Raw genomic sequence first — 15648 nt, 5'->3', positions numbered from 1 at the left:
AGACACAGAAATAGATAGAGATCTTCCACCCACTGGTTCTCTCTCCCAAATACCCACAACAGCCAGGTTTGGGCCAGTCTGAAGTCAGAAGCTTGTAATTCAATCCAGGTCTCCCTTGTAGGTGGCAGGGACCCTACCACTCGAGCCATCACCTGTTGCTTCCCAGGGTGGATCAGCAGGAAGTTGCAATCTGGAGCAGAGTCAGCGCTTGAACCTGGGTATCTGATACGGGACGCAAGTGTCCTAAACAGCATCTTAACTGCTGCACCAAATGCCTGCCCCAAAGTTAATTTTTTAATGCTAACCTGGAGGTTTCAAAATTTCTACATGAAATGTATATGACTTTTATCAACATAAAAAACTTAAGTTTCATAATTCAGCCAGACCTACCAAGTATCATGTGATACAGTATTCACATGTAGATAGATTTTTCATCATGCAGCTTTCCTGCCGAGATCCTGAAGATGACCTAATTCTAATCCTTGCTCTGCAGATGTGCCCCAGATGTGCAGCACACAGGGACCAAGGTCACACAGCAAGCTCAAGGCTGCACCAGTGAACTCAATCCTCCTCACTCCCAGTCCAGGCTCCGCTTCCTGCACAACTTCCTTACACATCATGGTCACCAGGTGACACAGAACTGCTCTGCTCGCTGGTAGGCACAAAGAGATAGGGTGGGAGTTGGAATGTATGATTCTCCTTCCAAAGGAGTTAACCCTTGACCTTAAGATGGAACAATGGGATATAGCTTATCCATCAAAACAAAGTTGAACAAACAATGAAGTTACCTCATTCCAGACAGGGTTGAGCTCATTATCAACTTTCTTTGTTTTCTTTTTCTCATCTGCAAATAACAAAAAGAAAAAGCTCTCAATTAGAAATAATTAGAGTGTGTATCAATTTTTATTCATTCAAAGAGCATTTCCTAAGGGCCTCCTATGTGCCCACGTTTCCCCCTTCATCTGCCTAGGACAGGAGCTATCTGAATCAGTTTTCCAAGAGGAATGACATTTCTTGGTCCAAAATGTTTTTCCCATCCCCATATCTACAAGGACATAAGGGATGGAGGATTCAAAATCCTGGAAAGGCTGCGATGCTTTGCCCTTCCCCCACCAACTCCTCCAAACCAAGGTTACCCAAGGCCTCTGTGTCTCCAGCTTACTGCATCAAGAAATTGACAAATCTCATTTCTGGGATGCTGAGTTGCCATTTTATAGATGAGACTACTGAGGCTCAAAGAGGTAAGAAATGTGTTTGAGTTCAAATGTGGCAATGGTCTCCTGGTAAGAGCTGTTTCAGCTGCAAAGCCCACACTGCCTCCGGGTATGGCAAGACACCAACACGGCTTAAAGATTCAGCCGTATTCTTTCCCAGAGCCTCAGTGCAAGGTAATTAATAGATGAACACTTTGTAGGATGAGTGGAGAACTGGGGGTTCCCTTTACGCCAACCCACTTTTTTTGGCAGACCCAATGCCTTTTTTCTTGGTATCTGAGCCCAGGTGATTCATCTACTGAGATGAGCAAATTTAAATCCAGCTGGTGCTCACTTTTGTTTTAAAACAAAGAGAAAAAGGCAGTTGGATCCCCAAATTCCTGAATTAAAAAAAATCCTGGAAGTATAGATGAATATTTCCATCTCCCTCCCCCAGCTAGGGAAATTGGGAAGTGAAGGAGCCCATCCAAATTCACCCACTTAGTTAGCAGCAGGGCAGGATTTGAACCCAGGCAGGTGGCCACACTGTCAAACACTCCTCAGCCACTGCTTGCCTTTGACTGCTGTGCAATGTAGGAGGCAGTGGGTTTTGTCCAGCTGAATGTCACATTGCTTTGACTCGCAGCACACAGCTGGCTGTGGGACTCACCACTTCATTCTTCTAAGACCTCAGCATTGCAAGACCATGAATCATGACCATCACTCTGCTAAGCATTAACTTTTCCACTTGACTAGGCTACTAACTTTCCTCTGGAAACTTCGACATGTCTGTTTTCATCAGCTCATGCTGGAACATACACTGGTTAAGTTTGATTTATTTATTTATTTGAGAGGTATAGAAGGAGAGAGAGACACAGACAGAATAGGAGCTCCCATCTGCTGGTTCACTCCCCTGCATGTCCCTAATGGCCAGAACTAAGTCAGGTAAAAGCCAGGAAGCAAAATCTCAATCCAGGTCTCCCAGATGGGTGGCAGGGTGACCTGCTGCCTCCCAAGGTGTGTATCAGCACTCAAGAGAGAAGCTGGGACTTAAATTCAAGCATTCAAGGTCTAATATGGAATGCAGACATCCTAACTCATGGCTTAACTACAAGGCCAAAAACCTATGCTACTGGTCAGTTCTGACTGTGGTTTTTCTATGTGGTCTACACAGCCCCTTCTGGGTTTGAGTCTGTTTCTTAAATAATTAAAAAAAAAAAAAAAAAACTTAAGAAGTAGACAGAGATAGGGCAAGAAAGAGAATGCTTTCAATTGCAAGTTCACTTCCCAAATGGTTCCAGTGGCCAGGGCTTGGCTGAAATCAGGACCTGGGAACTCTATTCAGGTCTCCCACATGGGTAGCAGGAAACCAATTACTTGAGCCATCACCGCTGCCTCCCAGGGTCTGCATTAGCAGGAAGCTAGAACCGTGCATTGAATCCAGGTTCTCTGGTGTGGGCTGTGAGCATTCACACAGTGGCATCTTAGACTTCAGACCAAGCGCCCACCTTGGATCTGATTGTGAGGTCACCTAGAAGCTTTTCTTAAATTCTTGCCCCCCCCCCCCATTTCCATACTGACTCCCCTCATCTGACATAAACTCAGTCTTCCTGTCTGGTTACAGTCTAGCAAGAAGCCTTATTGTAATCTTGTGTGCTTCATCCTCATCCTGGAGTTCTCTCCAGTAAGAGTCAGAATCATGGGAACAACGACTGGCCAACTCAGGCAAGGGACCTCACAATCCATTCAGTGACGTTTTCACAAACATTAGTCAACTCTTTTATTCTTCTATCCAACAAATCTTTGTGAAACACCACTGTGACAGGTACAAAAATACGCAAGGCATGGTTCTGGCCCCTGGCAGTCTCTGGGGAGGTCAGTGTGGCCACAGGTGATGGATACAGAAAGGACGTGCAGTTGCTATCAGAGAGGCACAGAGGGCAAAGCAAGAGCAGAGGGAGAAAGGGGACTCCAGGTTGTGTGCCCCGGATGAGGCCCCAGAGAGGAAGCAGAGACTGAGTTGGGGTGGAAAGACAAGGATGCATTGAAAACGTAGAGCTGGGAGACAAGTTCACGGCAGGCAGAGGCAGTAGAATGGGTGGGTCAACCTTGGAGGAGGGGAGAACCCCTCATGTCAGGGACTCTGTGAAGGCCAACTGACCGGAAGTATGGAAGGCAGCAGCAGGCCACTGAGCTGCATGGCCAGGTTAGGGTCACACTGTGTGGCCTTGAGTATCAGGCAAGGCTCCATTTGGTTGATGTAAACCCTTAAGAGAAGAGGGTATTAGAAACCAGACTTAATCACTTCAAGTTCATAATCCAATGAGAAAAGTTTCCTAGAAGCTCTTCAGATGATACCCATGCTCTGGGACACATGATTCAGTTGGGTTTGGAAAATAAAGGTGGGGTGGGTGGTGGCATCCAAGCAGATGCCTGCTGACCACAGAGCCAGGAGGGCTTGTCAAGCGGAACGTCCTGCAGCACTGGACATGGGCCAGTGATGTCAGAGCCAACAGTACTACCCTCCAGGGTGTGCTCCCTGTGGACCAGGCACTGCTAAGCCCTTTGCTTCCATCTTTCCATTTAATACTCACAGCAAGCATAGGAGACAGGCACTGTTATTATGTGCAGTTTACAGATAAGCAAAGAGCTCCGAATGAGTGGTGACTTGGCCGAGATCATAGAGCTAGGAAGAAACCCTCTAACCAGGTCTAGTCTGACTCCCATGCTCACGCATTGGACCACTGCAGTCTCCTATCTGCCTTTAGGGAAAAATGAAGGAACTGACATTAGCACCTGCCCTGGAGAACTCCAGTTCAATCCCTTCCAAAATGGAGGCTCTGGTTTTTGTCAAAATGTGTATACACGACATTTTATTGAAAGCATCTTCTCATATATAAACAGTCAGCCCCAAACAAAAAAGATCATTCCTTCCTTATCAGCAGCCACAGCACATATTTGTTATTCAATTACCGAAGACTGTCTTAAAAAACAAATAGTCACAGTTGCAGGTGTTGAACATGAGATGAGATCCCCCTCCCTCTAGTCCACATCCCCTCCCCCACCCCTACCCCCACCCCGGCTCCCCCTTCTAATTTTATTCAGATGCTTGATTTTTTCGCCTTATAGAAAGGGAGTAGATACTTCGATCCAGAGCATAATAACTGACTCAACCACACAGCCCTCTCCGGAGCATGACTCAAGGCATTCTTCAGGACATTTCCTGTTTTCTGATTAGTTCTGCCTGCCTCTTGCTCCGTGCTGTGAAGGTCACCACCACAGTAATTAACCTGAATGCCAGTCCCGGAACACAGTTTCCCAAGAACTGACCTGCTCCCCTTGCCAAGCTGCCACACCCTCTCTCTCATACAGAGCCACTTCCTTTGCTGGGCACCTACCACCCAGTGTGTCAGATCCTTACTGAAAAGGCTGGAAAAATCCCAGGTCCCGAAGGTGGGCTTCCGATACCTGTGCTCAGTGGTCAGATGTGGTGGTTAATGTCATGTGCCAACTTGGCTAGGCTATGGGGCCTGGTTGTTTGGCCAAACCCTAGTCTAAATGCTGCTGTGATGATATTTTTTAGACGTGATTAACATTCACAGTCGGTTCCTTTAAGTTGATTTACCCTCCATAGTGTGGAGTGGGCCTCAATTAACTGAAGGCCTCAAGAGCAAAAACGGAGGTGTCCCGGAGGAGGATTTCTGCCTGAAGACTAGTCTAGAAGCCGTGCCTGAGCAGCCAGCCTGCAGCCTCACAGACTTCAGACTCACGACTACCTGAATTTCCAGTCCCCTGGAAATCTACACGTGCCAGTCCCCACAATCACATGAGCTGATTTCTTAAAATCTCAATCCCTCCCTTACAACGATGCAACTTATGAGTTTTCAGCTTCACCATGGCATGAAAACCACACACACACACACACACACACGGGCTACACTGTGAATTCTGACCTTTTCTCAGGCTAGCGCTGCGCAGCCGAGCACCCGCTCAAGGTGCTGGGTGGCGGCTGGGGCTGCAGCTCCTGATCAGCTGAGCGACCACGAGGGGGAAGATAAGCCCACACACTACAGGTGAGGTGGATTAGATGCAGTTTTGACTTAAGGTGTTTTCAACATCTTTTCATTTACTCCTCCCAGCAAGCCTGTGAGGTAGGTGCTGTTATTATCTCCAGTTTGCAGATAAGCAGAGAGCTCAGAATGATTGGGTAACGTTCCCAAAATCACAGAGCTGGGACGAGGCCCTCTAACCAAGCCCTCATGAGGGGTTGATCTGGACATAACTCTGCTGTAGGTCAAAAAGCATCTGTGTGTATGCACGCACACACACACCACTGGTTCTGTTTCTCTGCGAGCCTGGCTACTGCAACCAATGCATGAAAGTAACAGCCCCCACAGAGGTGACATGCCTGGAAGACTCCCCCATGACACATGTCTTCCTGATGCAGGGAAGATGGCAGCCGTCGGCCCGGCTTGTCTCACTGGCCTTTCAAATCAGTGAGGCTGCCACGACTTTCAGCTGTTATCACCAGGGAAGGCACGTGGCTCCACCCCCAAGCTCATGCTTCTCAGGTGTAAACTGGTGATGTGGGACAAGATCATCTCTAAGCTTTCCTCCAAGTCTGGGGGGACATGAACTCGCTGAAGTGGCCCCAAGTCCTGAGCAGCTGCAACCTCTATCTTCCTGAAATGGCTCCAGGAGAAGTGGGGGTGCTGTTGACAAGGACTCCCCGAGTAACTCAGCTCTTTGATAGCCAATGCAGATCAACAGGCACGAAACCTGACCTCCCATCCAGGAGTTCTACATCATCCTCTCTGGGTCCCCAGACCATGGTCCCTTTCTTCTGAGAAATGAACAGCACATGCAAATATAGCCATGTTTTTTCCAACACATCATGGACTCCCTGAAGCTGATCTATACCTAGCTAACAGCTCCTAAGTGCTGTGAACCCACCACTGTGTCTAGTACTTTCCATGATTCTCTGATTTAATCTCCACAACCACCCTAAGAGGTCAGTTCTGTTATGATCATCCCCAGTGACAAAGGAGGAAACCAAAACTCGAAGAGGATGAGTAACTTATCAGGAGTCACACAGCTAGCCAGGGATGGAGCTGGGATTCAAACCCTGGTCTCTAAAGTTGTAAGATTAAGACCACACAGTCACTCCTTGAAGACTGGGACTCTATTTTATAACATTGTTAGCCTCCCCCCCCCCCCGCCCCCAAAACACACACCCCAGTGCTGACTACATAGTAATTTCTCTGCAATTTGAGTGCATTGGACTTCATAGATTCATACTATGGGGTCTGGGGCTGGGAGGATTTGAATGGGAAAATGGATACAAAGTGCTCAGCATGCGGCCTGGCACACAGCACACATGAAGCAAACAGGACCTGTTGGAATATTCTTATTGGGACGGGCAGCCCCTCTTGCATACTCCAGTGGATTCCCAGGCTCTACAGCCCCAGGAGGCAGGGGAGGGAATGACCCTGTGGCTCAGTTCCAGACCCCTGAGGCCCACCTGGGGCAGCTTTTCCCTGGCAGCAGTCAGGACCTGGCCATTTCCACAGTACAGCAACCAGGGGACGGAGGAGGCTTTGGGAAGGGCCAGTAGGACACTCCTCAGCCCTCAAGACTTGACAAAACCCAAGGGACCCAGAGAGATGTGGATCATCTGGTAGACCTCTCTACAGGAAGCATCTCTGGCACTGTGCTTCTCAACCCGGGCTGCTCCGATGTTCCAGGAAGATGCTGTGAACAATATTTTGGTCCAGTGGCAACGGTGATACAAAGCAAGACTGTTTAGTGCATGCTTGAAACTGTTGCTGACATCACAGAAAAATGGCAACCCTTGGAGAAAAACACAGGCCATGCTACTAGTCCCCCTTCTGCACCTACTGCCCCACTGGCCTCGGAAGAAGCCCTTTCAGCCATGTAAATCCTTGAATCAAAACCAGTTCCTCCAGGGGAACTGAGAGAACTGAAGTCCATTTGTATGACTCATGCAGAATCCATTCTCTAAAACCACTTCTAGAGTGGTGGGCGTGTTTGAGCTTTTACAACTGCCAGGGCTGCAGGTGGTGAGAGCCTAGGGGGACCAAGCGTCTGCACTGGCTCCATTGGTGTTGATTTTGTGTGTTACCATCCACTCTGTGTTGGACACTTAATTTTTTTTTTTTTGGAAGACAGAGTTCTCTAATCATGTGGTTCACTCTCCAAATGCAACAGCTGGGGCTAAGTCAAGCTGAAGCCAGGATCTAGGAACTCAATCCAAGTCTCCCATATAAATGGCAGCGACCCAACTACCATCACCTGCTGCTTCCCAGGGTGAGCATGAGCAGGAAGCTGGAATCAGAAGCAGAACCAGCATTCGGTTCCAGGCACTGTGTTAAGGAATGCAGGCATCACAGGTGGCATCCTAACTGCAGCACTTAGATGCCCACGCCTATTCTGGGCACTATCAAGACATCCACACCTAACCCTTGCAAGGGAAGTATGAGTATGCCCAATTTATGGATGAGTAAACGGAGGTGCAGGGACGTTAACTGACTTGCCTGAGATCACAGAGCTAGTAAATTGCAGGGTCAAGCTGCAAGCCCAGGTTTGCTTCATCTCCAGATCTGTGCTCTAACAGCTGTTGCACGCTAAGGGTGAGTGTAAGCTGCTGCTTTTACAGCCCTTACCAGGGGTGTGGCCATGGGCTGCTTACTCCAATTCTGCAGCTGCATTTCTTCATTGGTAAAAATTGGTATCTAGGGGTGGACCCTGTGGCACAGCAGAGTAAGCTGCCACTTGGGACACCTGGATCCCATATTGCAATGCTGGATTGTTTCTGATCCAGCTACCTGATAATGCACCTGGGAGGCAGCAAAAGGTGGCCCAAGTGTTTGGGTCCCTGTCACCCATGTGGGAGACCCAGAGGAGTTCCTGCTACATGGCTTTGACTTGGCCTAGCCCTGGCTATTCAGGCATCTGAGGAATGAACCAGCAAATGGAATAATTCTCTCCCATCTCCTTATTTTTCAAATCAATCTTTTTAAAAATTGGTATATAATGTCCAAAACTAATAGCTACCATATATAGGGCTTACAATCTGTCAGGCACTCTTCCATGGGTTTTGTAGACATTATATTCTTATTATTACTATTGTTATTTTGAGATACAATAAAGTGAAAACTTATCTAGGGTCACTTGTTAGTGAGAAACAAAGCCAGAATTTGAATATATGGATTGTGGCTCCTAAGTTTCTTAACCTCTCCGGCTTCTGACCTTCTGTTTCTGAGACATGATTTGCTAGAAAATGAATTAAAGCTGTTACTTGGCAAATTTCCTTGAACTCAGTTGAGGAGATTGGGTCTAAAGAGCCTCTCAATTGTTCATTCAAATAGGAGGAGAATGCACACCTGGCAGGGTTGCAGCAAAAATCAAACAAGAAATCACAGAAGTGCCCAGACCACAGGGCACATTACTAGGTGTTGGGTTAAAATCAGAATCATCAGCTGCTTCCATCAGACAAGCATTAGGAGATCCAGGCCTCTTGGCCTCTCTGTCTCTAAGAAATGGTATCAAGAGAATATGAAGTTCAGTAGTCATACAAAAAAACCTTGACCTTGAAGCAAAGCACTAAGGTCGGGATTGGTGGTACAGTAGGTTAGGCTGTCGCCAGGAGCACCGGCATCCCATATTGGAACTCCAGCTGCTCTGCTTCTGGTCTAGCTTCCTGTTAATGCACCTGGAAAAGCACCTGGCAAGTACCTGGGCCCTTGCCACCCACGTGGGAGGCCAGGATGGAGTTCCAGGCTCCTGGCTTTGGCCTGGCCCAAATCTGGCTGTTGTGACTATTTGGGGAGTGAACCAGTGAATGGAAGATCTTTCTCTCTGTCTCTTCTTCTCTTTCTGTTGCCCTTTCCAATAAATAAATAATATAAAATAAATAAGTAAACTAAAAAAAAAAGCAGCAAGTCAGATTCTTATTATTAGATCCTTTTTCTTATAGGAAAATTCCAGATGAATTTACTCTCCCCTCATGCCCTAGTATCCCACAGTTAACAGTCTTTTAAGTGGAATTTCTGTTATTATCTGCTTTTTTAATCCACTCTCCACAGCCATCCTCTTCTTTTGTTTAAAAAATTATTTATTTATTTATTTAAGAGGCAGCGGCAGAGAGCAAGCTGCCATCCTCTTATTTGCTCCCCAAATAGTTACATTGGCCTGGACTGGGCTGGAAGCCAGAAGCTAGGAACTCTATCCAGGTTTCCCACACAGGTGGCAGAAACTCAGTTACCTGAGCTGTGACCGCTGCTTTCTAGGGTCTCCAATTGCAGGGAGCTGAAGTCAGGAGCCGGAGCAAAGAATCAAACCCATGTACTGTGATGTGGGATGTGAGTATCTTAACAGGTGTCTCAGCCACTAGGCCAAATGCCCACCCCTCAACCCTCCTCCTTACGCTGCAAATGGCTTTGACTCTGGGCTCCTTAGCAAGTTCAGCTGGTTGTTTGCTGCAGCTCTGAGGAAAATCTGCAAATCCAGAGTATTTGTGGGCTGCTGTTTGTCAGTGGAGCCTGGGACAGGGACGGAGGGTAAAATTAAAGCAAGAGAGATGCCAAGCACAAAGAAAACCACCGCACATGCAGGGGTGGAAAAGTGCATGCAACTAGGAGTGCCAAGAACCAGGTTCTATCCTCCCCTGCCTCTTCCTGACTACACAGCTTTGGCCTTCCTCCATCTCTCTGAATCTCAATATCCTCATCTGCAAAATGGGTGTGCATAGCCGCCTTTAATGCCTCCTAGTGTTGTGAAGAACAAATAAGACAGGACAGAATTTGCCCAAGGAATAGAGAGAGTAGGACATTGTCAGCCATGCGGGATCTAGGCCCTGAGCCCATGTGCTGGCCACAGGGTGGACCAAAGACAGACATGGCCAAGACCAAGCACTCAGCCTTGCTTAAGGGATAATGGGGTGGCACAGGCTCCACAGTGGGCAGGGTTTATATCCCAGCTCTGTCCCAGCTCTACTGTGGGACCTTCATCAAGGCATTTAACCTACCTTATGCAAGACTCAGTTTCTTCATCTCTAAAATGACTTCCCTCCTCCCACCTCCTCTTTCTGCTCTCTCTCTGATGAGGAAATGAATAAATTAAAATTAAACAAGTAAACATAAGTGAAGCATTTAGCACAGTGTTAAACAGCTAGTAAGCTGTTTTTTCCTTTCTCATTTATGAGCTATGCTATTGGGATGAAAAAGATAATGAGGGTACAAACCTAGAAGGGAGTTAAAATAAAGTACAGCTTCACCCTGCCAGGCAAACATGTGAGTTTTAATAGTTTATATACAGTAAGTTAGGGGTTTAGCCTCCACTAGTAAAATGGCTGCACTTGCTTATCAGGGGAACTGATTCACAGCTAAGCTATGTCACCTCTGAGCCGCTGAATCACACATAAAGGCTTTCTTTATCCTGTGGCAAGCTTTCCCAAGAAGGCTGGGTTTTATTTTTCTTTCTTTTTTTTCAAGTTCTTTTGTTCTTGGTATACTCACTTCCTCTTTCCCAATGAGTCCCAATGACCCCAACCCACTGTTCAGAAGGCGGGGAGAGGCAGGCATTCCTTGAACTTGATTGGGCAGGCACCAGTGGTACGGGATTTCTTCATCCACTCTGAGCCCAGGGAGTACACAAGGATAACCTGGAGTCCAGCTAAGCCCACAGTTCTACCTGCCTCAGCCTCTTCATAGAGAAAATGAAGGTGATACAATACCTACTTCCAAAAAGTGCTCTTAGGATTCAGTAAGCTAGGACACACACAGGTGTGAGGCACAGTGTAAGCACTGGATGCGGTGGGTGTTTGCCAGGAGTTGAGTCACTGCTTGGGACACCTGCATCCTATATTGGAGTGCCTGATTTGAGTCCCAACTACCCCACTTCCACTTTGAATCCCACTTCCTGCTAAAGTGCACCCTGGGAAGCAATACCCACATGGGAGACCCAGAATGAGTTCCTGGCTCCTGGCTTTGGCCTGGCCCAAACCTAACCATTGTAGGCATTTGGGGAGTGAATCAGCAGATAAATGATCTTGCTCTCTCTGCCTCTTCACCTTTCAAATAAAATGGAGAATGAATGCAACTTTAAAAAAAAATGAAGTGAATAAATGGTAGAGGTGGTATCAGAGGAAGGCATCATTATCACCTAGGCCCAAATCGCCACAAGACCCAAGTAGCAATGAAGGCTTAAAGCACTGTCTAGGTATTTTCAGTTGCATTCAGCTCATGCAACTGTGTTCCAAACAAGGCACCATTACCCTCTCCATTTTACAGATGAGGTGTAGAGATTCTGGCAACACTGAGAGCCACACAAGGACAGTCAGCTACTGTGACTGTTCTGCCACTGTGTGTGCGCTCCCATGTGGTTGTCAGGACCTACATGTGGTTATGTATATTGAAATTAAGGTTAATGTTAACATTTCAATTCCTGTCCCAGGCCACATTTCCACATGGCTAGTGGGTCCCCTTTTGCACAGGGCAGATCTTGAATAGTTCCACCATCATAGAAAGTTCTATTGTACAATGCTGCTGTAAATAATCTGGCACACAAACAAATAATCGTCAAATGGAGTAACAGGGTAAAATATAGTAAAGTGGTCTGCCTTCTTTTCATCAGACTGACTAACTGTTGGGCAAAAGTGAACCCAATGTCCACCTCTTTTCCAGATTCACAGCTTCACTACCTGAAAGGACAGCTTACTGGTGCTGTGTCAGTGGTCACCACTTGATCTGAAAACTTCATCTTTCTTTAGTCTCTAATCCAACCTGATTTTTTTCTCTTTGCAATGTGCTTCCAGAGGCAGGGTAAGACTAAAACAGGCACCTTAAATACTCTTCTACCATCATATGTGATTCTGAGGTAGGTCTCATTCCCACTTCACAGCTGGGGAAACAGATTCAGAGAGATTTCTTGCCATTAAAAGACAAAGCCCCAGGTCAAGGTTAAAGGGAGCCTGGGACTCCCCTGCCTTCTGGCCTCCTTTGAGATGCAGCTTCATGGATCCCAGAAGCCTGGGGAATTCCTGACATTCTTAATAACCAAGATCAGTCACGTAGTTTCGATATAGGTAGACAGGTAGACAGGTAGCTAATAACACAAGGAGATGAGGTCGGCCAGCACCCAGGCCACCGGCAGCGTCCAAATGCTATCACCTTCCATGCAGATTCAACATGATGAAGGCTTGGCACAGCCATACCTCCTCATGCAGCTAAACCTCACTTCCCATCATGCACAAGATACCATGACACCTTCTTGGAGCTTACCATGTGCACTGCAGCCCCACTCCAAACCCTTCCTCCTTTGAACATTCAATCAGACTGTGCCTGGAGCACCATCCATTATCCTGTTAAAGGAGGACTCCAGCCTGGGCAAGGGAAATTCTCCCTCAGGAGGCTTTCTGCACTCTCCTCTGAGTGTGTACTATCCCCTTGCCTTTCAATAAATCTTGCTTCCCTACTCATTTCTATTGACATTCCCTAGTTGTATTCCAACATGCAGGGGACAGAACCTGGACTAAGTCTAGCCAGGGGTCTACCTGAACACAGTTGGGGGTCCCGATCCCCACAACAGTTTCTGGGCATAGAGATCTGGTCCTGTTTGTTCCTATTGATCCCTTTGGCCTGGAAGACCCTGACCTGAAGGAATGAAGGGAGAAGTCAGAATCAGTCATTCAATCACTTCTTGCTGACCATCTACTGTCTGCCAGGCATCGAGCTAGATGCTGAAGAAAGACATGGCCCCTGCCCTCCTAAAGCTTCCTGTCAGATGGAGGAGGCAGACAGAAATCCAATAAGCCAGAAAATATATAGCTATAATTCCAATAGGTGCCACAAAGGAGTTTAGGATATTAGGAGATAGACTTACAGAGAGTTCTGATTAAAGGTTACTCTGATCTCCCAGGATGTGATTCTGGGAGGAGCAGGATGCCCAATCAATCAGAAGACCTAGAATTGTAGGGGACCAAGGCTATTTCCCGCAGGTCTTTAGCTCTGCTGTGGCTCCCAGCACACCCTGGCCACACAGACTCCACAAGCATAAGGCTCTCTTGGGCTGCCCATGGGACCCTGCCAAAGGGGATTGTTTAACTGCTGCCATGGAGGATGTAATGAGTTGAGTGTGAATGGAAAATCCAAGGCAATGGAGAGTTACTAAGAACCTACTATATTTACACCCACTAGGATAGCTATTATTGAAAAAAAAAAAAAAAACCAAAAATAAAAGCAGAAAATAGCAAGTGCTGTTGAGGATATGGAGAAATTGAAACCCATATGCATTGCTGGTAGGAATGTAAAATGGTTCAGCTGCTATGGAAAACTGTAGGCCAGTTTCTCAGAAAATTAAAAATAAAAATTTTTGTATGATTCTAAAGAATGGAAAATAGGCATACAAATAGGTAATTGTACACCATAATGTTCATAGCAACATTGTTTGCTGTAGCCAAAATTTGAAAACAACTTAAATTGTCCATCAATGGACAAAATGAATTATAGACATACACTGCTATGGTATTCAGCTTTAAAGAGGAAAGGGGGACAGGTATATGGCACAGTGCTTAAATCACTCATACTTCAGATTGAAGTACATCAGTGCAATTCTCACCCCCCACTTCCAATCCCAGCTTCTTGCTCATGTGCATTCTGGGAGACAGCAGTAATGGCCCCAAAAATTGGGTCTTTGCCACCTACCTGAGAGACCCATACTGGGTCCCCAGCTCCTGGTTTCAGCCTAGTTCAGCGCCAGCTGTTGGGGGCATTTGGGAAGTGAAGTAGTGGACAGAAGATCCCTGTCTGTCTGTCTCTGTCTCTTCCTTTCTCTGCTTTTCAAATAAAATGAAAATAAATTTTTTAAAAGGGAAAGAAATTCTGACACATGCTACAATGTTGATAAGTCTTGAAGACATAGAGAAATAAGGCAGTCATAAAATTGTGAACATTGATGATTCCACTTAAATGAGGTACTTAGAGTAGGCAAACTCAGAGGGACAGAAAGTAGAATGGTCATTGCCAGAGGCTGTGGGGAGTGGAGAAGAGGGTGTTATTGTTTAATTGGTACAGAGTTTCTGTTTTACAAGATGTAGCGTTCTATCAATAGGCGGTGGTGATGGGTATAAGGCCTTATGAATGCATTGAATAACTGTACAACTAAAAGAAAGTAAGAGGGTAAATGTTATGTGTATTTCACCACAATTAGAAACAAAGAATCTACTATGTGCCTAATCGAGAGGCTGCTATGCTCTCTCACCACTGACATCAGACTTGTTTCTGCCTTTAAGCTGCTTATGCAGCCACAGCCAACGAGTGTCCTGTTTGTTCTAAAATGCTAAGCTGGGGTCACCCTCAGAAATGTCAGCTAGCCATGGCCCCAACAGTGGAGGCTGAGTGGGCATGAGAGGGGAGGACATGAGCATTAGCCACATGATGATGACGTGTCAGGAACTTCGCTGCGTGCCTTAAATACATTATCCTGTAGGGTCCACAGTATTCTGCCCATTCTAGAGGTGAAGGAATGAAGGCCAAGAACTGGAGCTACCCACAGACATCTGACTCCTAGTGATAAAACCAGGAGTGATATTTAATCCACCTTATCCCTTTCCATGTCTTGTGTGAAGTATAGAAAGAAGCGGGCTTATTAAATAGGGAGTTAGGTCCAATAACAAATAGGAGAAAATAACAGCTCTAATCCCGAAGATGGAGGGAGATAAGCTGAGCGGTTCCTGGTCCAGGCTCTCCGAGGCTTGCTAGGTGCAGAGAACACAGCAGGCATACCCACACTCTTTGTCCTGGGCTTCTACCCTCTGGCACAGCTGATTGGCCCAAGGGCAAACATCGGGCCAATCAGTTTTTCTTTCAAAGATCTCTATTCGAAGACACTGCCACTGTAATTAGATGGAGAGTCAAGACGAAGTCATCTGGTGGTAACCCAAAGCCCATGCAAGAGGCCTCAAGAAGGTGGCCGATGTGCAGACATGTGACCACTGCCATGTGCAGGGAGCAACAGAGGCACGAGGCTGCACAGTCCCTGGAGGAGAGAAAGAAAGCACATGCCACACTGCCTGCCATGAGTCAGACTCCTGTGAGGCCCATGGTTTGGATTCTGGGAGATGTCTCTCTAGCTTTAGTAATTCCCCTCCCCTGAGCTGTCCTTGCACAAGCTTGAGTGGGTGTCTTCCTTGCAATTGGACAGCTCCTAACCAGACACCTCACCGTTCCATGTAGGACAGAAGGGTATAGAGTGAAGGAGCTCTCATGAATGCGATGCGTATCACAGATTGGCTGAAGAAACGCTCCCCTCTGACCTTTGGCAAGACAGTAAACTTTGCCTTCCAGTACCGCTTTCTGACTCCCTGCCTTTCTTCTCTCTCCTTGCAGCCTCTTGCCCCCGTCTCTGGTGACTAATACCCTCATGCTGGAGCCCTCTG

The 15648-nt window shown here is 46.8% G+C and overlaps 1 protein-coding gene across 8 annotated transcripts in view; it reads right to left on the bottom strand.

Annotated features, from left to right (window-relative positions):
- MYOF (myoferlin) overlaps positions 1-15648 on the bottom strand; it is a 176003-nt gene that overhangs the window by 135799 nt on the left and 24556 nt on the right. For all 8 annotated transcript variants that reach the window (XM_070057611.1, XM_070057607.1, XM_070057609.1 and 5 more), the window contains exon 2: positions 789-844. In XM_070057611.1, the coding sequence (XP_069913712.1) occupies positions 789-844 (56 nt within the window). The remainder of the gene's footprint in view (positions 1-788; positions 845-15648) is intronic.

The sequence above is a fragment of the Oryctolagus cuniculus genome, chromosome 15, assembly GCF_964237555.1.
Source record: "Oryctolagus cuniculus chromosome 15, mOryCun1.1, whole genome shotgun sequence".
Taxonomy (NCBI): domain Eukaryota; kingdom Metazoa; phylum Chordata; class Mammalia; order Lagomorpha; family Leporidae; genus Oryctolagus; species Oryctolagus cuniculus.
This window is presented reverse-complemented; position numbering and strand designations above follow the sequence as displayed.